We start from the raw sequence: 23,475 nt of genomic DNA on the forward strand, positions 1-23,475 counted from the left end.
AAATGTCTTTCCAAAGAAAAACTTAATTGTCTGTATTAATGGTACATTTCCCGATTGTCCCACTTCAGTTCAGATACTTTTAGTTTACGTGGGAAGAAGAGCATGACGTTTTTTTATTGGATACAGATGAGAAAGAGGAAGACTGACACATTTATTTTGGGGGTTTTCCACACACTTCTCTCATCACAGGGACAAAGTGAGAAAGAACAGCATAAATGGATGACGTGAACACTGAACAATGTTTGGACTTTTCAGACGAGTTATATTTCAGGGTGAATAAAGAATGCATCCTTTACTCTGCAGTGAAATGTTATGTCAAAGTTTAATTATTATTTACATTTTGTAAGTACCCCCAAACTGTAAAACATATGGTGCAATCTTGATAACTAATTATTATTGATAATAAATGTATTATATACTATAGATGGACCTTTTGCCTCGCATACATGTTTTAATATATACCAATGTATATCAGAACTAATTAAGGACTATCTTTTCCTATCTTATCTTAAAATGAACTATTGGCTCTGTGCACTGTATCTGACTTTAAAACAGCATATTGTTTGATAAATGATTGACAGTTAATCCACAGATGGAGGCCTCTGAAGAACTATTCTCCAGTGGTTTGTCTCAGGTTCTCTACTGTTCTGCTGTTGGTTGAAAACTACTCACTTTAAACATGAGTCTGTCTAACTCTTTAAAGCTGCTGTATCACATCTGATTCACTTTACTCAGAATATTACAGGAAGCCATCAAAGAAAACATGTGGTGCAGATTATATTTTCTCAAAAACAGTCAATAGAGACTGTGCTCTTCACTTTATGAAGAGCCTCTGGATTTGGGCCCCTTGACCCCATGCCCCATTTGCTCCTTCACTCTCCACTTCTGTGTGCTTATCAGTGTTCTAAAAGTGTTACTGTATGATATGGAGCTATAATGGGCCCCTGGCCACAGATGTGTGAGAGGAACTCAACCCCTCCTACATAAGGAGGCAAGATCCCCAGATTTAACGAGTCACAAATGACACAAACATTTGTGAGCATTTTGTGTGGCCATTTCACATCTTCTTTTGTGGTTGTTTTATATAGTTGTTACATTGACTCAGAAATGTTGGGGGGAAAATGGTTAAAAAGTGGCTCTGGTGCAGTTTCCTCCTGGACCTGTGGTCGATATAGGTAATAATCCATCCATGCAGTTAACCAGCCTGCTCTTTAACTTCTAAATTACTAAACATTTCAAAATATTTTAAGCTGTTGTATTTTTAATTTTACCATTGGGAAATGCCTCAATCTGCCCCGCACAGCTGATGCATGGGGAAACGGCAATAAGGTTGTTGAATCTTGAATTTGGAATATAAAATTAAGAGATATTAATAAACATGAATATTTTTGAAATAACATTTTAAATCAATTATTGAATTGAATGTGTAAATAATTCATCCAAAAAACCAAAACCTTCTGAGTTGTCGTGTGAATTTCTCTTTATCGTTAAGTGTAGTTTACAGCTTTGACCACTGGGTGGCGCCGATGCTTCGACCTCCTTTTGCGCAAAACGCGGAAGTGTTGTAAAATTGTTCCACCGGTGTCTCCGTAGAACCAAGCTACCACTCTATTTTGGGACAATTAGCTAGCTTCTCCGACACAGTAGCTCAGTCACGCCTCTTTTATAAGGTAAATAAATATGCTTAATGTCACTGGAGGTGTAATGGAGTTATAATAACGTATGTTGCACAGTCGTCGGTCAGGTTTTGCCCTCGGACAGCTAACATCTGTCCTGTTAGCCCCGGTAGCTAGTTGTGGCAACTGCTAACTGTGCTAGCTAAGTTGACAAGTGCAGTCTGACATTTTACCCAGAGACCGACGCGGAGCTGTGGAGCTTTGGCAACAAGTAGCTACACGGTCTGACCAGCTAGTTAGTGGTGGTTAACCCGCAGTGACTAGCAGTGTACCTGTGAGTGTGACGTTTCCTCCTGGTGTTTCTATCACAGCTCGTGTGATGGTGTTGACTCGGAGATGACCTGCAGCCTGAGCGTCTGAGCGACAGAAACATCTTCCACCCAGCAGGTCAAATCGTGAGGTAAGTTGCGTTTTAATTCAATTTCAATCTGAGCATATTCGGTGGCATTTAACGTGTGTGGGTTTGTCCTCTGGTGTCCCAGGTCGCACACAGGGTGACCAATGCTTTCTGATGAGCTGGACTCCAAACCAGAGGTAAGCTCTTTTCGCCAGGAGGACTCTGTTGCGACAGGTAACGTTGAACGTGCAGCTGCTGATCCTGAGTGTGTCTCCTCTCAGCTGCTGGTGCAGTTTGTCCAGAACGCGTCCATCCCCCTGGTGCAGGGTCTGGAGGACTCCGAGTCCAAACACTGTCTGCCTCTGCTGACCTCGGCTGAGGGCTCACTGTGCAGCCCGCTGGAGCTCACAGGTCAGCAGCTGATCACTGTCACATGCTCCCCAGATCTGTCAAAATCCCAGCGGAGGAATACTTAACTTAGTCAATTTAACTCCCTTTACTGTGCCACAATACAACGCATGGTGGGTATTTACTTAACCTGCGGTATTTGTAGCTTGTTAGTGCTCACTTTGCTGTAAGAGAACCAGAGTAAACATTTGATGCCTGCAGTATCAGGACAGCCAAACAAGGGTGTGGATTTGAGTGAGTCATAGTATGTCGAGCGGCACTTTGTAGTCAAAGACTGTCACCTCTGCTGCTTTTCTCTGTAACTGCAGGGGAAAGCATGAGCTCAATAAAGCAAATACAAAAAACAGAAATGTATTCAAATAAAACAAAGACAAAGAAGCAAAAGGCTGATCCGTCAGTCAGCGGAATTGAAATGTCAATATCGAGCAAAGGCTACGTGTCATGTACTGTAGGAACAAAGTTTTTTCAAGCTCTAAACAATGAAGTTACACAGAGTGTTAAAAAATATAGGCATAATACCAAAGTAGTTCATTTTTAAAGAAAGATGACAATCAAGAGCCATTTCTTTAGTTTCTGTTTACTTAAAGGTAACAGGCCAAATAGTAATAGAAGTTATAAATCTATGGACACAGTTACCGTCCCTGGTTTTAAGGAAGTGCACTTGCTCATCATTTTGAAGTTCTGTGAATCTCCACCATTGCATTGGTTTTTAATCCTACATTATTAAAATAAGCTTTCATTAGCTTCATCTCACTCTGCTTTGCTTAAGATGCTTCAGCATCCGTAACTTTTCAATTTGAACCTGTGGTTTGATAGATGCTCCTTGCGAGACAAATGTTCATTCATTTGTCTCTGTGTTGGATTTCCTGTTCTTGGTTTTTACAAATAAATTAGATAAATTTACTCTGTTATATTGAAGTGGAGTTTTCCAAAAGCAAACAGTCATGTTTATACTTGTAAACTGCATTTTGTTCATCCGAACAGAAAAAGTGTTCTTTATTCTTTTTCATTTTGCAGTCTGTTTTGTTCTTTGTGCTCCAGTCTTCTCTGGTCAGATACTAACATGAGCTTCTTTCCTCAGATGGAGGCTTGAGCCATGAGCCACAGAGTTCTCCCTCCCTGTCCGAGTACGGAGGTGTGTCAGAGCGAAGCTCCTTAGTGGTCCAGACGCACCCTCACCCACGGGCCTCACCCAGCCCCCCGCCCATCCTCCATGACTTACAACAGTCAGAGAGCACTTCCTACGTCCTGCTCAACCTTGCAAAAGGTAATAAATATAATGTATATACCCATGTACACCCCAAAGTCTCACAGTTAAGCCTACAGAGCAACAAAGTGCAGTATTCGCTGAATAATTATAACATTTTATTGCTTACATTTTCACTGCAGCACTTAACAAAGTGGAACGATCTTGCTGTATGATTAATTGTATTCAAATCGTCATCATAGCTTTAAGGACAGAGGATGTTGCCCCTTGTGCAAACAGAGAGTTATGCATATGGATAACTCAAACTAAATTTGATTTGAATTAACACATCTCACTTCTAATTGACAACGACATTCTGCTGCATATTTATTGTGGACCTCACCTGCATCAAAACAAGTGCTCCTACTTTATCCCAAATAATCTAGAGCATCCCATAATGCTGTATTATCTTTGATTTATCCCTCAATCAGCAACAACACAGTGTTGCCCCATGTGATGCAGACTAGCAGACAACTGGCAAGTGAGAGGCAGCTGCAAATGAGTGAGAGAAAAGCGGAGATAAGTTTGTGTTAAGGACAAATAAATTAGAAAACGGGGCAAAATTAGAAAACCCTGCTGATAACAGGAAAGAATCATGATCTCTCGTGCTTATCTGTGTTATGAAAAGATAAAGAAAGGAACCTTTCCTCTTGTCTTCCTCTTGTCAGCCTAATTATAGTGGAATTGAGGTAATGGGCAGTTTTTCTTTTATCACATTTTCTAGGTCATATGCACAACAAAAATAGCTGCAGTCTAAAGAGAAACCTGACATTATCCCAATTTGATGAGTCAGTTTGTGATGAATAATACAAGTAAAAGAGAGAATATTTTACTATAAAACAAATCCGATCTTCTGTCTGTACTTTGTGTCTCGCTTTGCTCCTGATTCTATACAGAGCACTAAAAAGAAATGCAGTGACACATTTTCATGAAAAAAGCCCAGTGAAATATTTTGGCTGGAAGAAATGATCCTTGGCAGACACATTCTCTTGGTTTATGAGGCCTTGGCACGAGAGAGAAAAAAATAAATTTGGTCTCTTCTCTCTTGACATAGACCTGATGTGTTGTGTCTGTGACTCAGTGCAAGATATGAGGATAGAAAATACTTTTTAGCCGACAGAATCATTTTCTATTGTTACATTGAATTCAAATTCTGAATGGAGGGGTCTTGTTTCTTTGTGGATATTTGTGGGTCTGCTGGCCACCATCCTATCAGCCTTTCAGAAAAGAGCCATAACATTGAATCAAGAATGGCTGAGCATCAACGCAGGACAGTAATGAATTCAGAAATGTGACCTCGAGCGGCTCACATCATCAGTGATCTTGCAGAATATTGCATTGGCCTTGAACGTCTTGTTTCACGGTGGTCCTCCCTCTGCCTTGTCTTCCCTCTGAGGCATCACAGCCTCCTCCGAGTCCCTGATCTTCGCCGCGGATGGCACCGGGGACGATGATGATGAAGGGGTCTCATCAGGGGACTACGGGATAGATGGCAGCGCTCCATGGTATCTGCGGGTACAAGAGCTGGCACACGACAGCCTGATTGCCGCCACGCGGGCGCAGCTTGCGAGAGATGCCAAGGCCAGCCAGGACGCCAGAGCTGCAGGTGTCAGCAACGGTAAAGTCACTTTGTCTTATCAATACAGGCAGAAAAGTTTACATGAGTCTATCACACTGTAAATTAATCCAAGTGGGTTCTTAATAAGATGATATAATGATACGTTTATGGATGTGTGCAGTGATCGTGGCTTCAGATGAAAATGAAAGGGGGAGAAAAACAATGAGAATGAATCCTGTATATGTGAGGCAGTGCATTTTCTGTGCTAAGAAAACTTCCTACGGCAGGGATGAGAGATAGAGAAGAGAAATAAGGTCAGCGACGAGATGAAAAAGTAGTGTAATCAGAACTGACTGGAACTGTGTTCAACGCTTCTCATCTTAAGTCTCTAAATCAAAATGAATTTGTAGCTTTGTCAAGATAGATTTACGAGTCTGGCTGCAAAATATCCAAAGGAGTTGTAAATGCCACATCATCTTGAAACATCGATCACGCCTCAGTCCATATTGGTGCGCCGCGTCTCTGATGATATAATGCGCCTTTAGTGATGTGGCTAATGCAGACCTGAGGCTACGCGGCTGCAGTTGTCAGGAAGACAGACTCAGGTTAGATGAGAGCAGAGATGAGCAGCAGCAGAGCGGGGACCAGAGACGAGGGCAGGAGGACGTTCAGGTATTCGGACAACAGGAAAAACATTATATGAATGATAACAGAATAACAGGTGTTCTGAATAGTTTGACATTTTGAAAACATGCTAATTCACTTTCTTGCCAAGAGTGAAATGAGAACACCCATATCACTCCTGTTTTTCATGCTAAATATGAAGCTATAGCTTGCAGCCAGTCAGCTTAGTTTAGCAAAAAGACAACTAACATCATCCTTGACACTGACTAATTCACATGCTATATCTTGGACTGGACTATTTCTGGCTGTTATATATATTCAGGAAGGCTATTGGATAAAATCTGTGATACATGATTTGGCACAAATTCTTGTGTGGGCCTATAGTTCTCCCATCTAAGCTAAAAATATTTGATCGACTGGTGTTTTTAGGTCACTCGAAGCTGCTGTGTCACAGAATCTCTCATGTGCTCCTCAGAACGTCCCATTAGCCGAAGTTGTGAAGTCGCTGCTTGTGTGTTCAAGGGCTTTGAAGTCGTACTGTGGAAAAATCATTAATGCTGAAAATAAGATGTGTTGGATTTTTTGTATGAGAGCATTTAAACAACACCATGACGCCTCTTTCCAATATTTTCATATTAACGACGAGCAAAGAAAAAGGATCAGGTCTGATAAACAGATAAGTTATTTAAAACGTACGCATGTTAATCATGAAAATGTCTGCATTGTCTAAAAATGGTGTTAGCTGCCTCAGAGAGTTGGACATGTAGTTTGCAAGTGACAAAATAAGAAGCTTCTATTCAGAGCTTATTGTTAAATTATTAAGTTAATTGGTTTATAAGTGAATACATCAGTAACTCAGCAACTCCTGAACCAAAAGTTGTTCCGACTTGAGATGCCATTCGCTTTAATTTTCCCAGCTGAGAACAAATCTTTCTTTCTATTCTTTTATAATTGCGACACGACACAAATGCACAATCTAAAACAAATTTTCGGGGCATCAAAATCACATCTATGAGAATTTGTCTCTGTGTAATCACTGTGTTCTCATGTTTGGTGTCAAAAACAACTAAAAATAAAAATGTCTGCAGTGTTTGAAATTTCTATTCAGGTCACAGAATCTGATGGATGACAGAATACTGTGAAACGTCGGCTTCTGGCTGTAGCCTCACACTTAACGGACAAAAAGATGTTGATCTCCACCTTTACAGTTATGCAGATGATTAATGAGCTTCTGCTGTGCAACCTGCATAGGATGTTGAACACAGTACAAAGTCACGTTTATGATTCCTTCCAAATTCTGCTTTGTTTGTGTAGGATTTTTTATGTCTCTTATCAAAACAAAGTTTCAATCGGCTGTTGATGGCTCCCCACACCTTCACTTTATCCCACTGTGAGGCCTCTGATCTGATCTCAGACTGAGATGTCTTTGCTGCAGCGCACAGTCACGTACAGATCTGTTGACCCACACCGGGAGCCAGCACCACATCACAGCCCATTTTAACGTCCCGCCACAGGAAGCCTGATGCATACATAATTCAGCCATGACTTTCAAAGCTCTCTGACTCTTGGCTACATCTCTGATCTTTGAACCCCTTCTGAGTCGAATTGCAGCTGGAGGTCCTGGTTAAAAAAGTGAGATGTTAGCGAAATCTCTCCCCCTTATGTGGTCCCAGTTTATTTCCTTTGATCTCAACCTGGTTTCTGTTTTCCAAGATCAGTTTTCCAACATTATTTTTGTTGTCAATGCATTGTATTATAATATTATAATATTTTTAACCTGTATTTAAAAATGTGTTTTTTAAATCGAGATAGAAAGGCTTTTAATGAGAAGAGCAACTCTTGCCGGTGCAGGACAATGAAGGACATGATCAGACTGAAGTCAGGAACAGTGTGTAGACAACATAGAGAGGAGTATTACAGTTATGGTGCATATTTAGAGCTCAGAGGTACAAAAAACATTGGCATGTTCTGCAGATGTGGAACAAAGTGATGTGTTTCAAATTGTGTTTGTCATATGTAAGTTAACAGAGGGTCAAATACAGTACAAATACACTATAATACCACATCCATTAAAGGATGCAAGTGTGAAACCAAAGGGACAAGTGTAAACTGTATGAGAATATGTGTATATATAGTTTTGCACATTTTCTAGAGGTGGTTAAGAGAAACAGTGCAAACAGGCAAGTGTGGAAGCCTGATGTGGTCTGATGAGTCAGCCTTCCACACATTTTTGACAAGTGAGCATGTGCGGTGTACACCAAGCGAACGGTACACGTGCCTGAATACTTCAGGGGATCTGTAATTCCCAGTGGGAGGTTTTGCTGGTATGGTTTGTGTCCACTTGTAGTGTCCACTTGTGACAAGTCACTGCAAATCGATAGAAAGCTGTTCTGATTGATCACCGTTATCCTTTACATGATTTGTATCCTGAGAGGATTCTTGTCTCTTCCAGGATGACAACGCCCCCCCATCCACAGGGCGCAAAGGCTCACTGAACGGTTAGATGGGTGTGAACATGGTGTGATTCGCTCTGCCCCATTCAGACCCGTCAAACACCTGTGAGAGATTTTGAGACCAATGTGATAAACAGTGCCCTCCAACGAAAATTTCAAAAGACCAAACGAGTAAATATCTTTTAGGGAGAAAGGTGTTCATCCCCCTGGAAGAGGTGAGAGGTGAGACGTGTTGATTCAGTGTCAAGACATGTTGAGGCTCATCCAGCATCTCATTGTGGCCAAACATATGACTTAGATTAGTTTTTACCTTTTGATTTGTCCCCCATCTATACATAGTAATGCAATATTCAGAAGTGGGTGCTTCAGACCAATCTTGTGTAATCAAGGTTGCAATCAAAAGCCAGACAGATTTATAGGTTGGTAATAAAAATATTGGCATTGGCCTCTAAACATCCACATCAGTCTGGCTCTAATTTCAAGGTGAGCTGGGCGATAATACAAGACATGTGTTCTCTTTCTACCTCCATTTGATTTCACCACATTTCTCCTTGACCTCATTATATTTCCATTAAAGTGAAGTTAGAGGAGTTAGCAGAGGGGAAAAAAGGACACTTTTTTTTTTTTAGAGCCCTGAACGTCTTTGACATGAGCTCTCAGCTTATTCTGAGCTGCTGGACCAGTTAACAGAAGGCTTAAAACGCTTTGTATATTGTTGAATAAGAAAGTGTCTGCAGCAGAGTGAAACTCCTATGAGTCACTGTAATGGCTTCCCTCCCACTAACTTGCATTAGATTAAGCATGTTTCCCTCAGCAGTGGGGTGTCCGTTATAGGAGCATTACCGCTGCCATGCTCCGAGCACAATTGGACCTGTTACAGACATTCAAAGAGAGTCAAAGCGGTAAAAAAGGAAAGTGATTGCATTCAGCTTCAGGGTTGTTTTCTTTTGGCCGCGCTCGTTCAGCAGGTCTCAGTCAGAACCCGGTGATTGGCTTTTGTACAGCCGGGGCTCCAGAGGCCGGCCACCTGGCTCTTCTAGATTGTTTTTCTGCACGGCCCCGCTCACTCTCCTCTCCCGGTTGCCTAGGTGACCACACACATGGTCTAACAGCAGACGGGGACAAGCGGGAGCTCCCGCCTCGGACCGGCCGCCCCCTCTCTAAGCAAATCCTCCGCTGCTCGTTCGAGGGTTGCTGCAGGACGTTCACCTGGCCGGCTCATCTCAAATATCACCTCAAAACACACAGGTAACACAGTCTCTCTCTCACACACACACACACACACACTCACACACAGCAGTGGGAGATAATGGAGTCGGGCAGCCATCCCAACCAGATGCTGCAGCCAAAGCACCGATATTCAATTAATTCCCTGTGCAAGTGCTGGCTATTGTGGATCCACTTTCCAAATTGAATAATGATAATAATTTCAGCTCGCTGGTTAATAGTTTTCAACTTATCATACAAATGATGACACACTGCTGCCACGTGCAATCCAGTCTGAGCTGCTGACTGCAGGCGTCTTTAACCAAACAAGGTCCAACAATACGACAAATGCATGTACAACAACGAAGAAGACAATGAAGTGAGTCATTTTCCTCTAATTAACATCTGTCTGAACGTGGAACGCAAATCTCGCGAACTGATCATCTTATCGGCTTCACACTTCAAAAATTTTTTTACATTACAGATCATTTAGCTGAAGCTTTTATCCAAAGCCACTTACAATAAGTGTAAATTTAAAAGTAATTTAGTAAATATATATGATCACAGCTCAGGTAGTCTTTCCTACTGGTTGTGTGTGTTGGAGGCAGAAACACAGCTGAGATGTAGAGAGTAGTGTTTTCATGTCCTGCAGGAGTGCTGTTAGCATCAGTGTAGGAAATCTATTTGCGGTTGCCCTGTCTGACTCTCGGGTGGGCCGCTGCAAATGAAAAAACGTGTGCACAGGAAACACTGAGTTTGTTTGTTTGGTTTATCCGGGCTCCCAGGAACGACCGCATGTTCAGGTGCGGCGCCGAGGGCTGCGGGAAGAGCTTCTACGTACTGCAGAGGCTGCAGGTTCACATGAGGACGCACAACGGCGAGAAGCCCTTCATCTGCAAGGAGAAGAACTGTGGCAAGAAGTTCACCACGGCTGGAAACTTGAAGAACCACAGACGCATACATACAGGTGTGGGGGGGTGAAGTGGGTGGGACTATGCTCCTGGTATAAAAGCCCGAACACGGTGAAGGCAATAACTCAGGCCATATGACTCTGCTCATTTAATGCTTCCTTGGTGCAGTCAAGGCTGGAGATATGACGAGTCAGCAGCACTGGCGCCTCCATTTCACTGCTGGAAAGTAACAGTACTCCGTCATATTTTATTTAGGGTGACATTAAGATTTTTGATGGCCCATTCCACTGTCGTCTTCTTCTGTCTGGGGACCAGTTAGCGAGCAGACCAGCTACACTGTACTGTGTTTATATTTTGCCCATAAGTTCTGGAAGAAAAGCTATTTATGAGCTATAATATCCACTTATATTACATGTTTTACTTTCTTGTGCGAAAGAATAGTTCAGCTGTCACTAAAAGTTCTATAAACACTGTTTCTTTGACCTTTCAACACATTCACATCTTATACATCCGTGTTATTCTGCCATAAAGTTTACTACCCTAGGTATTTGTGTCGTAGAGCTAAACTCTGTGTGTGTGTGTGTGTGTGTGTGTGTGTGTGTGTGTGTGTGTGTGTGTGTGTGTGTGTGTGTGTGTGTGTGTGTGTGTGTGTGTGTGTGTGTGTGTGTGTGTGTGTGTGTGTGTGTGTGTGGCTGTTTCCAGGAGAGAAGCCTTTTCTTTGTGAAGCAGATGGTTGTGGGCGATCCTTTGCAGAGTACTCCAGTCTACGAAAACACATGCTCGTACATTCAGGTGAGTGAGACCCAGTTTTTAGGAACCAGTGTTACAGATGTAGATTATCATCATGTGCCTTGAGGAGACGCGTCCGTCAGTCAGTTCAGAAGGGATCACATTATAGTACATATCTGTGTGTGTGTCCCAGGTGAGAAGCCTCATCACTGTGGGATCTGTGGTAAGACGTTCTCTCAGTCCGGCAGCAGAAACGTCCACATGAGGAAGAGACACGGAGAGGAGGGGCTCAGCAGCGAGAGCAGAGAAACAGGTCAACTACAACAACTACATGCCTAAACCCAACCTTTAAAATATCCCCAAGATAAACCTAATTCTAGCCTGAACCCTTAAACCAAGTCTTGACCCTTATGCTACATCCATACGACTTTGAAAATGCACCAACTCTGCTACAGAGGCACCTGGCGTCCACACTTCTCCAGAGTTTTAGAGACGGTAAAACAGAAATCTGGAAATGCTGCTGGTTCCGTTTTATTGTAAAGACTCTGGGGCTGCGTTATAGTCTGGATGGGCAGAAACAGAGATGTGTGGAAACAGTGATGTAGACACTCACAACCGCTTGCTGATTAGGTCTTTTTGGTCACGACATAGCCTTCTCTGATTTGTCAAGCTCCTATCATATGACCCCCTTCCGTAAGAAGATAAGCGTTTAACGCAACATGGATAATCAAAAACCTTTGTGTCTTTGCTAACAGCTTGTTGTCCTGTTAAATTCAGAATTTTACAATGATACTTGCATGTGTAGGAGATGAGATATTATCTGAGCAATCTGTTTACACTGGCATGCGCATGCCTTGACATATTAATTAAACAATCATTAAAGGTTTGTCAGAAAGCCAAAATGTCTTCACTTTACCAAAATAGCCTCACTTAATATGGTGTAATAGTCAAACTGGTCCTCACAAAGACGGATATACAAGTAACACACATCTGGTGTGGTGGGTACATGCGAATCCTTGGATTATGTAGCTTTGAGCAGCCCATACATTTAAAATGTGCATAGAGATGGTGTTGGTCTAAGTTACATTCTGGAAGGTTTTTTAAATTATTAATGACTCAGCACTTAAATGAAAAATGTGAATTATACATTTTTCTCAGGGCCGGTAGCTGAATTGTTTCAGACTGCTGATGTCTTTGAAAAAGACCGAGAACCTCCCCCCTGCTGCAGAAACAGTCCTGTTAGGCTTCTTCTGACTGGGTCAAATTTGGCTTTAAAGTATATAATTTACAATTTGAAACATTATGAACACATCTATTAAATCTCTGAGATAAACTAATAGATGCTCGAGTAAATCTTCCACCGCAGATGTAGGACATTTACCCGACTGCACTCACTGCCTGTTCTCAGCTCCAGTTTCAGTGCCGCTTCAGATGAAAAACCGCCTCTGAATGTGCTCTTTGCATCCCTTCATTCGTCTAATTGTACAAAGTCAGCTTAAATAAGTTTCCCATATGGCGTGAAACATCGAGTGAAACAACGAGAGCAGACGGTGCTTTTGCCTTCTTGTCACATTTCTGCAGCAGTGGGGGAAGCACCGCTGCTGAAAGAGGAAACGCTGCCAAAGCTCTAATTATAAACAGCAGATTTATTCGGGTCAGCTTCCCCAAAGACGCTGGTGTTTTGTAAAAGAAGAGCAAAGGAAGATACAGCTTCACAACAGAGGGGTAGTTTCTGAGTTATTTATACATAACAGAGACACAGTTTTATTTTTAAGTAGACTGTTGGAATAACTAAAGCCCTTTAACTTGAGAATCCGCGCACAGGTCAAAAGGTAACATGGAAAGTCGGTAATAATGAGCAGATTTCATGTTTGACTCATGGGACTCTGGTGTCGGCTCCGGTAATCGAGCACATCGTGTGTCACTCTCCCCTTCGTTCTTCTCTTGTGTTGTGGTGTGTGAAGTTTTGTCTGTTTGCCGGTGACAGGAGAGGCGCTGACACAAAGCAGCCTGCTGGAGGCGGACGGCGAGAATACAGACAGTATGGTCACCATGACAACAGCCGTGGAACCCATGAATCTTCATCATGCTATGCTGAGATCCCCAGGTAGGCGTGTGCACGTGTGACAGAGGTAATGTGTACAAAAAATAAGGAAACACAATACATAATTTACAGTCGTCACTACTTTAACAAAGCTCCCAGTGTTAATGTCAGAGGTGCTGAGTTAACTTGTGGTGTTGCTCTCATCCTGTGAAGTGTTTTAATCACTGTTTGTGACACTCACTCAAGGCTTCAGCATTTGTTGTCTTCACTTTTAGACCTTTTCGTTTCCAGCGTTAGAACAATGAACTTCTGTTGTATTAATGTCTTAAATGACGTGACTTAAACTGTGATGTAGAAGAGTTGCAGCCTGTATTTGTGGTGATTCAGTTTTAAACCCTGCTCATTTGTTGTTTTAAACTCTTCCTTATAATCAGAGAAAGACAAACACTTAAACAGCCAAACATTTTACAAATCTGAAGTTGATGAATTAACTTCATGTCTTTGTGTTGGGGTCCCCCCCCCCCCCCAGGCTCTGCAGACTCCGTGGTAGTTCTTTCTCAGCCGCACGAGCTGGTGACCATGACGACGGAAGGCCATACATATGGAGAAGACGTGGTGGCGCTGCTGTAGTTCTGCTGTGACAAATGTCACACACTCAGTGGACTAAACATCAATGTGTAAATAGATGAATCACTGACTTTAACCCCTGTAGATATTTGTAATTAGCAACCAACGATGGTTTTATTTTGAAAAGCGTGAAAAGGGCAGAGTTTGTACAAAACAACCTTTTTTCCTCAAGTTTTTGAAAACAAGTGCTCCCAAAGAAATACGGAGACGGGTTTTAAAAGTTTATGATAATATAATGACCGTGAATTGTGCTGTGCAGATTGCGTAATCACTATAAACAGAAGGCAGAGGTTGGAATGCAGTGATGCTCTCAACTGCACAGTGAGTGCCACTTATTGAAATGTACCAGACACATGTATAACCCATTATCCCTATTAGTAAAAATAAAACACTTGGCATTAAAACTGCTAAAGCACAGTATTTCATAGTGCTGCAGGTAAACACTGGTCTCACACAACACAAGCAGCCAAGTCGCCCCTGATAACTCAAACAAACTGTGTCGTCCAAAGCTGCACTAACAGTGTGTTATTGAAACCGTCTTTCACTCAAACGTCACCTAACTTTCATTACAGCTCAATATATATATTAATACTAGAGAATAAATGCTTTTAAAAAGAAATGAGGCTCATATGAAACGCACAGCAAACGTCTGGGCCTGTTGGATAAGCCAGTGCCCGTTACTTATTGTTGTTGTTGTTATTGAGCCACCAACTAAATCAGCAGTCAGTCAGTGGATCTTCAGGTTGTGGAAGTGGTCCAGCATGGCGCCCAGAGCCCAGCTCGCCTCCACGTTGTTCACTTTCTTGGTCAACTAGGAGGAGACAAGAACCCAACACCAAATCACTCAAATGCCTTTTGTATTTATTGAAATAAAAAAAGTAACAGTAAAAGTAAGACATTTTTGTATTGAATTTCTTTTTTCTCTCCATTCACTTAAAAGCACATTTTGAAAGAGCAAAAACATAGTAACTAGCATCTGCAATTAATGATGTGTGATTGACTATGTATACGTGGACAGAAATACTCCCACCTTATTCTGAATAAGACATTTCTATTATGATGTTGACATGAGTTGCTAATAGAATATTCCTTTGATATGGTACGACTTGTTTACACTCGAGCTCCGGGCATGTGTCGTCAATCAGTTGCTAACTGCTGTGAAAACTAATCGGGTTAAATGTACACGTAACTTCAGCCACTGGGGGAATCTCCATCAAAACAATAACAACATGTCGTGAAGTAGAGTGGGATCATGGGAGATTTTGCAATTGCTGATGAAAACCTATCTGATATGACTGGTACAAATCATGTTCACGGATGAAAGTTTTTTTATCACTTTACGCAACAAATAAAAATAAATAATCGTGATCCATTACAATGACCAATACAATTTGTCATGGGTAAAACAGATGATACAATTAAAAAAGTTACATTTTGGATTATGTAAGTACACAGACTTGTGTACTTACATAATCTTTAATAATGTCGGCGTATTCGCGACCATGTAAATGTGCACACTGTCTCCGTATCTATGCCCGGTTAAAATGGTAAAAACATATTTAACCAATTCAAAATCTACCAAGCTTTTAATGTGATTTCATAAAAATTGCACAGATTTAAACCTGAATGGTTTTAAAATGTCTTGTAACTTGTTTCTCCTGTTGCATCCTTACAAGGCCACAAACCCTGTAGACTGTGTTGTGCACTGATGCCTCACCTGCAGCACGGTGCTCTCCTTGAAGCCAAATCCATCCTTGAGCAGACAAGTGATGTAGGTCATGTCCATGCACAGGAAAGGGCTGATGCGAGGGTACTTGGTCATCTTGTTGCACACTGAGCAGAGAAAAAGGGACGAATTATGTTTGGATAATCGGGCATCGGTATTCTGCTGGGAGCATGACAAAGGTTGCAGATAGCAGCAGGGACACGAGTGCACACGATGGAGATGCTCGCTGTGTCTCGAGAACGGCGAGCTGCACATCGGTCACAGTAACCGTGCGCCGCTTTGACCAGCTCACCCTCTTTAGCTCTCTTCTTGAAGTCTCTGACCTGCAGCATCCCTCCGCGGACCCCATCTGTAACAGAGGGTGGCGGGTGAGCGGGTCACCTCACATTTGAAACGCTATACCATTCATTTCAAGATCAGATTCCCATGCACATTAACATAATACTGAATACTGTGGACTGGCAGAGGACAGCGATTTGTCTAATAACTGCACACCGAAGTGCAGATGACTCACATTCTCCCCTCTCTGTCTCGCACTGGAGTGGGTATTAACATCTTGCTGGGCCTGTATAATTATGTAAGGTGTGTGCAGAGAGGGAGTGTGTGTACTAACCGATAAGGCCTGCGTCCACCGCTCTGTCAAAGTAATAGGAGAACGCATAGAAGACGTTGCTGCCTTCCAGCTCATATGGCTGATGAATGACGCCCTTCACCACCTTAAGCACTTCTTGATAACAGAGCTTGAATCCTGTGTATCCTGGAGAAGAAAGCAGTGTAAATGATGCATCCTATTTAGGAGCCACATTACGAAACGATGCGGAAAAGTTCATTTTAATGGGCTTTTGTAACATTGCTGCTGCAGCCATTACATTTTCTCACGTGTACTTTTGCTCAAACCTGCCACATTATCAAAATTTACGCTGGACGTCCCAAGCGTAACCATGAACATTTGAGGAAACGGCATCTTTGGATTTGTTCCCCTCATGACTGATGATACTTGAACCACATCTTACCCTCTGGGTCTCCGCTGACATGATAGGTGATCCCTCCAAAGCTCCATTCATCCCGGAATTTCTTCGGCAGGCAGGAACTTTTAAAAACCCGCCACTCCATCCCTGCGAGAGCACGGACATGACTGGTTGACATGGTTTAATCTGCTAACTGGCTCAACGGCCTCAGACCTGGTCACCACAGCCTGAGACTGACTCAAGAGACAATTTCCACTGAAGCGCTTTAAGGATTCATCTCAGGGTCTCACTTCAATGGTTTATCAGAGTGGAAGACTTTATGTCCCACAAAGACATCTTTCTCTTGTATAACCTCTCAGCATTTGGAGAAATAGGCAGGAAGGACGGAAAACAACAAAGGAGAGGGAGAGGGAGAGGGGGAAAACTGACTCATTGTTGTGTCCCAGTTTCTTTCAGACACACACACACACACACAAAATAAAAAAACACTGACCAACAGCCAATGGCAGCAAAGCACCGTTTCTCCATATACAGTACCTTCTGCACCCAGAGCTCCCAGCGTGGCGAGTCGTCCGGCCATCAGCCCATTTCCCAGGTAACTGGATGAAAGGAGCGTTGTGTTAGATTGTTAGAAAACCAATGTAGTAATAAAATGTGTAAATATCAAATATATCACTCTGAAAACATTATTCACATCCTAATGACCATACAGAAAATATAAGTGTTGATGCAACATGGAGGTTATGTTTTCACCTGTCTGCTTGTTTGTTAGCAGGATTACACAAATACTACAGAACGGATTTCCACAAAACCTAGTAGAAGGATGGAACATGGGCCAAGAAAGAGACAATTACATTTTCACTTTCTTTAGCACTGTGGGATAGGGCTTTTTTTCTTTTTACCATTTTCACCACTTTCCCAGAAGATAATTACTGGATCTTGATGAAATAAAATCATATTTCACAGACTGATTGGTGCAGCTTGATTGAATTGAAGGGGACTGCTGGGCCTTGGTGGAGCAATGAGCTCTACTGAGTGCCATTAAATAATTAAAATGTAATTCGATAATTATATGAGAAATAATTAAAAACGGATCCAGGTGAAGTTAGAACAACAAAATCAGTGGCATTTAAAACAACTAGTCAAAGTGGAGGCCAATTGTGTGTGTAAATGTATTAATATATATAAATATATGTAGATGACCATTTAAATATATTAAATCAGGCATTGATTTTTCTTCTATCACTTATAATTAATATGTAGAAACATGCATTGATCTACACCTGTAAGTGTATAATTCATATGTTGAGTTGAAGATGTCAAAACTGGCCACGAAGTCAGTGACAGGAACACTTTCAATGGTTTCCTACAGGGGAATATGAAGGACATAGTGGATAAGTCATTCGTTTTTTATTTAATTTAAAGAGAAATCTCTCGCAAAAAAACAAATAACAGACCCTCAGTTTCGGCAGGAACGTGATCTGCGTAGATCCTCCTCCCAAATCCAATATTCCCACCGTCTTCTTGGTTTGTGCGTTGAGGTGACCTGAAAATATTTCCTACTTTAATCCCACAGCCACAATAGAGAAGAATCAACTGGAGATGTTGTACCTTAGATTATATCTTCAAAAACCCTCAAGTATAAAATCCTAACACTGAGGCTGATAAAGATCAGAGCAGTCCGCTTTAGGCAAAGAGCTGTGATTTGTCAGACTCTGTTAGTGAACAAGGATCTATTTTAAGACAGCGACACTGAATGTACAGTAGCTGAGCTCAGAGAACAAAATAATCAAGGGAAATATTCAGTGTTGTGTCACAATCGGTTCTTACCTGTCAGAAAGTTCAAAGAAATCCAAGCCAAGATTCCTGCATTTTGCAAAATTAGCAAACAAGCAAACCAAGAAAACAGAAAAAACAGTTGTTATTTCAGGCGGAGCTCACAAGTTCAATTTAGGAAAGCTGATGACAAATTCTCGCAGAATTGACAATGGTTACAACACAAACAAACGCGTGCTGACGTGTGAGTAAGAGCTGCCAACACTACAAACAAAGTTGAAATGCTGACAAATCAATTACACTATGGCCCAACAGACAGTAACATTTTCCACCACATAATTACAGCCTTTTTAACGTTGCTGCAACTCCCTTGCAGTGAAAAGGCAATTTTCTAAAGTGTCATCAAAATAGACAAGCAGTAATCTAGAGCAATTTAGTCGCATGTCTGCAGTAAACAAGGATTCCTTATAGAAACGGCCGAGCAGACGAGAAGTAGGGCAGGAGACTTGGCGATGCCACCTACGATTGTAACACGGGAGGAACATGAGCGGCTGCGATAACTGACTTATGTGTTGCTTGTCAAGGCGGAGGGTGGGCAGACGGTACCTTCATTTGTGCCATTCATTATGGTGACGCTGTTGTCTGCGACCAAAAAGGGAGATTCATCAAACACATGTTGAACCTGAGGAGGAAGAAGAGACAGGGGGGGAGAGAATGAGAACACGAGGGAGCAGCGGAGAGCGGCAGAGAAATGCCCTGAATGTTATCTACTGTATTGGCAGCTCATCCAGAGGTGCCCTCCGCTTGAAGGGATTAATTAATTCCCTCATGGGGATTAATAAAATATAATTCATCTTCCAAGGTGCCCCGGGGCCATCCATTACTATCTTATCCCCTCCTCAAGAGCCCTCCACACTAAGCTCACAGCGCTCTGATAACAATACTTCTCCTCTCGTCTCCGTACCACCTGCCGTAGCAGTTAAGTTGTTCTGTCTTTATCCGCTTTCCCTTTTAAGTGTCTGACAATGTAGCTCCTAACAACTCACTCATGATAAAGAACTGTGCACTACTTTGCAAAATGTTCGCTATTGTGTAAACAGCTACTCTCAAGATCTGGATAGTATCTCGTGTTACCTGCTCCAACAGAGCCCGAGCTTTCTGTGCGGTCAGCAGCCGGAGTCCAGCCGTGGCTCTGAGGACCACGGGGGTCCTCTTCCACTCCACGCGGGGCACAGTCCTCTTGGCCACCTTCAACAACATCCGCACTGTGTGTCCCGCCTTTAAGAAACACACACACACACACAAAATCCTCACTAGAAGAAAAACAGAACGGTGTTGACAGCAGGGTGACAGGTTAACGTTGAGAAAACACTCGCATGAATCTTCACCTGTCATTTTGTTTTTCTCTCACCTCCTCCCTCCATTCATTACCAATGTGAGTCCCTGGGGAGGGGGGAGGCTATTGGCAGTGGTTCTGAACACAATGTAGGGCCAGCAGACCTTTTCTCTCCGGCTCAATATCATTGATTAGGTTTGACAATGAACTCACCGTTTCAGGGGAGTCAGCATATGCCGACAAGCCGGGCTTTATGGAATGGAACATCTCGTTGTCCAGGATGGGCAGCTCCTCTACGAGACACAAGATCCACCATCATCAAATATGCAGCAGCAGCAGCTATTAAAACGCATTAAGAGACCTCAATCTGCTTAGCATACATATGCAGAATAGATCCCTTTATTCAAGATGAGGAGGGTTGACTTGAATCTGGCAAAATAGGATTAGCACTAAAGAATTAAGACGCTAAAGAACTGAGAGGTACTGAAGATGTAGGGGAAACTGAGGCACGGCTTGTTACTCTGCTATTATTTGCATCCTCTGATGTATATAATATTGTATTTGATTTTTGTTTTACATTAAGCTTTATAACTTGTAATTGTAAATTGTCTTCTTTCTTCTTCTCCATCTCTTTTGCTCTTATTGCATTGCTACGCTGATCCGTCCTTCTCATCCAACACTTTTCAATGTACCGTTGACCCTGTGTTAACTTACAATGGACAAATAAAATAAAATAAAATATATGACCTCATTGTTTCAGTACATCAGTAATTAAATGGGATCCTATATGATGAAATGAGTAAAACAGCCGAGGGACAGTAAACTGACCTGCTCTGCTCAGCATTACCTGAGTCGCTCTGGATGAAGGTGTAAACGTGGATGCGTGTGCCCGTGCTCCCTGCATCAAACATCACGGCATAGAAGATGCGGCTGTGGTTTGCCGGGCGGCTGAGGCTGGGCAGGATGCTGTTGGTGAAACCCAGAAGCGAGGTCCTGACCTGGGCTTGGCTCAGTCCCACAGTGGCGAGCAGCACCAGGAGAAGAAGAAGCGGCACGGCGGGCTTCATCTTCACTCTGGAGAATCAGCAAAAAAAAAAGGAATAAAGAAAGGTCTTCAAGTTAAAGTCCTTTTACAGTATTATTAGAAATACACTGCTCAATATAACAGCTCTAACTGTTGCTGACTAGTTCTGGCAGATGTTCAATTACCTCACAACAACTGAGGAGTGAGAAGCAATCAGCGTATTTACAACAGGTCATTTGGCCTCGCCCCAGTGACTACCTAACCAACCACAGGGACACATCCCAAAGAAATCCTCCTGTCTACCTGCTGAGTCACCTCCTGCAGGGGAGTTAGAAAACATCACAGTCGGGATTTAATTAATGGACTAATTCTTTGATCCTGGTGTTCGATCAATACACAGCAACTCGAGCATGTCTAACACTGACAAACTCAGACATCCAATGAGGGGAACTGTGAGGTCTTACAAAGCCTCAGTTAAGTTCTGCTCTGTGGGAAACCTCTGCTGAGACTGTCAGCCTGAAGAAAATCAGGGGACTGAAAAAACTAATTCTGCCTTTGAATACTGATTTCAGTTTTGATTTAACTGGAGCAAGTTAGAAAAATGTAGAAAAGCTACAACTAGACGTATGATTTTACAGTCTAAGGATTGCCTGGGCCCCTCGCTCTGTCCTTTTATTCAGTTATTATTGAATAATGAAATATTTAAATAAATGGTCATAAATCTATAATGAAGAGTGGTGATTATTGATGAATTCCTCATGGTTTTATTTGGCCACTGTAAAGGAGGCGTGCTCCTCTGTGACCTTAAAATGAAGCATTTTCATATGTAGTCTGGATTTTGTTTTTCTCCTTTCAGCACAAAACACTCAAAGTTGTTGAGGATTGTTGTGTTACGTGTTGTAATATATGTATGTGCATATTCTCATTGATTGTATCTGTTCTCTGCTGCAAGCCCAATAAAGCACTGACCTGAACTGAGGCTCATCATCAAAGTACACCAGCCTGAACACATGAATCTGTGTATGTGCAAAAGTCTTTAGATATTGAACTTCTGCATGACTATCTACTTTCAATAGATTGCTTGATCCCAACGCATGAAAAAAACACATTGGACACATGCAACTGATTCTCATAGTCACATCGTGCAATCAGTTGCTGAATGAAAACTGTTTATTCCACAATGCTGCATGGTTAAATAAAAAGTATTTTATTTAAAATACAAGACTGTTTAAGCTGTGTTCTATCAGATCTTATAAAGGATATTGGACGTGATCAGATCTTTTTCTCCACATGTCTGGACCATGCACGGAAATGTTATTACTACAATAAACGCACTTAGTGTAGCATTAAGAGAAACGCACCTGCCAATGTTAGAATAAAACTCTGCTGCTGCTGCTGATGCGTTTGCAATGTGTCGGTTTTTTCAGTACCCTCTGGCTGTGTGTGGATTTAAAATAGCTTGTTCTCATATTACAGTGGATTTGTAGGTGGTTCAGTCCAGAGCAGGTCTGACACACACATTACTTTAGTAGCTCTACAAAACAAACTCGTGCTCAGGGAGTGTCAGTTTATTGTAGCGAGTTTAGTTAACTTTTTTATGAATGAGAACCTGTCGGTCCAGGGTATAAACTGCTTGTTTTTTTTAATATCTCGCGTTATCGTTGCTTTTTTATTCATGTCCACCACTTTTTTATTAACAACAACATCCCATAGACCGGATAAAGCTACATGTGCTGCGTTTACCGACCAAAACAGCTCTGTCAACCATGATGTTTGGTAGTTTAACTTAGTGAAGTTGAGGCTAGTTGGCTAACGTTAGCTGCAGCGCTACAGCGAGTAACTACATTTGGAGGTACAACTTGAAGTGAGGTTGAATTCAAAACTACACTGGAAGAAATAAAACACACACACACACACACACACACAGCAGAGACCGAGGGTGACTTAACGCGTTAAACCCAGCGGGGGCTCACCATGATGTCCGGGCGAGCACACAGCTGACTCCTCGTGACGGCACGGGGTAACGTTGTTTGGGGTGGGTGGGTGGGGGGGAGCTCGGTAGAGGTGACAACAATGAAAGATGCTGACAACATGGCAGATCCACAGAGAACAACATGCGGCTGTTTGCACAGTCAGTCGGTGGAGGTTGGAGACGCATCCAGTGGTTAACGGTGCCGCCAGCGGGAGCGTTCAGTTGCCATGTTTACATTTCACAGCCTGCTCACAACACTGGAGGCTTTCAGCAACTTCAATTACAGGCTGCTGCTCATGTCACGTTCAGAGGCTCACACCTAGTTTTCCTCTGTCAAGACCGTTAGACAAGTTTATTTTGGCTCCAGCATACCTGCATGTTATAGTGGTTCAGGGATTGTTGAAGGAGCGTGCAGTGTTTCTTCTAAACCTAGATAGATATAGAGATAGGTAGAGAGATGGAAAGGTAGAGAGATATAGGGATCTAGATATACAGATAGATAAATATAGAGGTATAGATAGGTTGTTTTGGTTAAAACAACCAAGATCATGGTTGATCATGGTCGATGACATCAACATCGCTTTCTCCTACGCTGAGCCACAGGAGACATTTAACACCTGTGAACTACTTCCCATTAACTGACGTTTATGTGTAAAACTACTTCCCCTTTGCACTTTACATCCATTTCCTCTAAAGTAAAAATATATTCAGAAACCACCAATACTCATCTCCAACATACTGTCACAGAGGAAACTGCTGAGGTCAGATTTTCATATTGAAGTCCATCGTTCCTGCAGGTTTTGATAAGTTTTCACTGACCGGGTTCTATCCTGAGATCCACATAGAGACGGTAG

At 42.2% G+C, this 23,475-nt stretch overlaps 2 protein-coding genes across 6 annotated transcripts; one reads left to right on the forward strand and one right to left on the reverse strand.

Annotated features, from left to right (window-relative positions):
• The first annotated feature begins 1,554 nt into the window (after positions 1-1,554).
• Positions 1,555-14,709, forward strand: znf410 (zinc finger protein 410). Of its 5 annotated transcripts, none has more exons than XM_034579945.1 (12): positions 1,555-1,670; positions 1,988-2,076; positions 2,138-2,210; positions 2,295-2,424; positions 3,503-3,688; positions 5,064-5,285; positions 9,391-9,550; positions 10,294-10,475; positions 11,122-11,211; positions 11,342-11,461; positions 13,136-13,255; positions 13,722-14,709. In XM_034579945.1, the coding sequence occupies exons 3-12, from the start codon at positions 2,178-2,180 to the stop codon at positions 13,820-13,822; spliced, it is 1,344 nt and encodes a 447-aa protein (XP_034435836.1). In that variant the 5' UTR covers positions 1,555-1,670; positions 1,988-2,076; positions 2,138-2,177; the 3' UTR covers positions 13,823-14,709. The 5 variants fall into 5 exon arrangements, with proteins under 5 accessions (XP_034435836.1, XP_034435834.1, XP_034435838.1 ...); XM_034579943.1 differs by having other exon boundaries at positions 2,159-2,210; XM_034579947.1 differs by having other exon boundaries at positions 2,159-2,210; positions 5,073-5,285.
• entpd5b (ectonucleoside triphosphate diphosphohydrolase 5b) lies at positions 13,949-22,823 on the reverse strand. The gene is made up of 14 exons (XM_034579949.1): positions 22,623-22,823; positions 20,473-20,699; positions 19,839-19,918; positions 19,424-19,567; positions 18,896-18,971; positions 18,344-18,379; positions 17,971-18,059; positions 17,797-17,879; positions 17,051-17,112; positions 16,559-16,660; positions 16,159-16,302; positions 15,838-15,894; positions 15,537-15,652; positions 13,949-14,630 (listed from the first exon to the last, which is right to left on the reverse strand). The coding sequence occupies exons 2-14, from the start codon at positions 20,690-20,692 to the stop codon at positions 14,547-14,549; spliced, it is 1,293 nt and encodes a 430-aa protein (XP_034435840.1). The 5' UTR covers positions 20,693-20,699; positions 22,623-22,823; the 3' UTR covers positions 13,949-14,546.
• Positions 22,824-23,475: the final 652 nt, after the last annotated feature.

Source organism: Hippoglossus hippoglossus, chromosome 24 (genome assembly GCF_009819705.1).
Source record: "Hippoglossus hippoglossus isolate fHipHip1 chromosome 24, fHipHip1.pri, whole genome shotgun sequence".
NCBI classification, from domain to species: Eukaryota; Metazoa; Chordata; class Actinopteri; order Pleuronectiformes; family Pleuronectidae; genus Hippoglossus; species Hippoglossus hippoglossus.

Coding starts and splice junctions, on each gene's coding strand:
- entpd5b (XM_034579949.1), bottom strand. CDS start 20,692: ATGAAGCCCGCCGTGCCGCTTCTTCTTCTCCTGGTGCTGCTCGCCACT. Junction 18,060..18,343: donor TTCTTTGAACTTTCTGACAG/GTAAGAACCGAT, acceptor AAATATTTTCAG/GTCACCTCAACGCACAAACC. Junction 16,303..16,558: donor TGTCAGCGGAGACCCAGAGG/GTAAGATGTGGT, acceptor TTTCTTCTCCAG/GATACACAGGATTCAAGCTC.
- znf410 (XM_034579945.1), top strand. CDS start 2,178: ATGCTTTCTGATGAGCTGGACTCCAAACCAGAG. Junction 10,476..11,121: donor CCACAGACGCATACATACAG/GTGTGGGGGGGT, acceptor GGCTGTTTCCAG/GAGAGAAGCCTTTTCTTTGT. Junction 13,256..13,721: donor TGCTATGCTGAGATCCCCAG/GTAGGCGTGTGC, acceptor CCCCCCCCCCAG/GCTCTGCAGACTCCGTGGTA.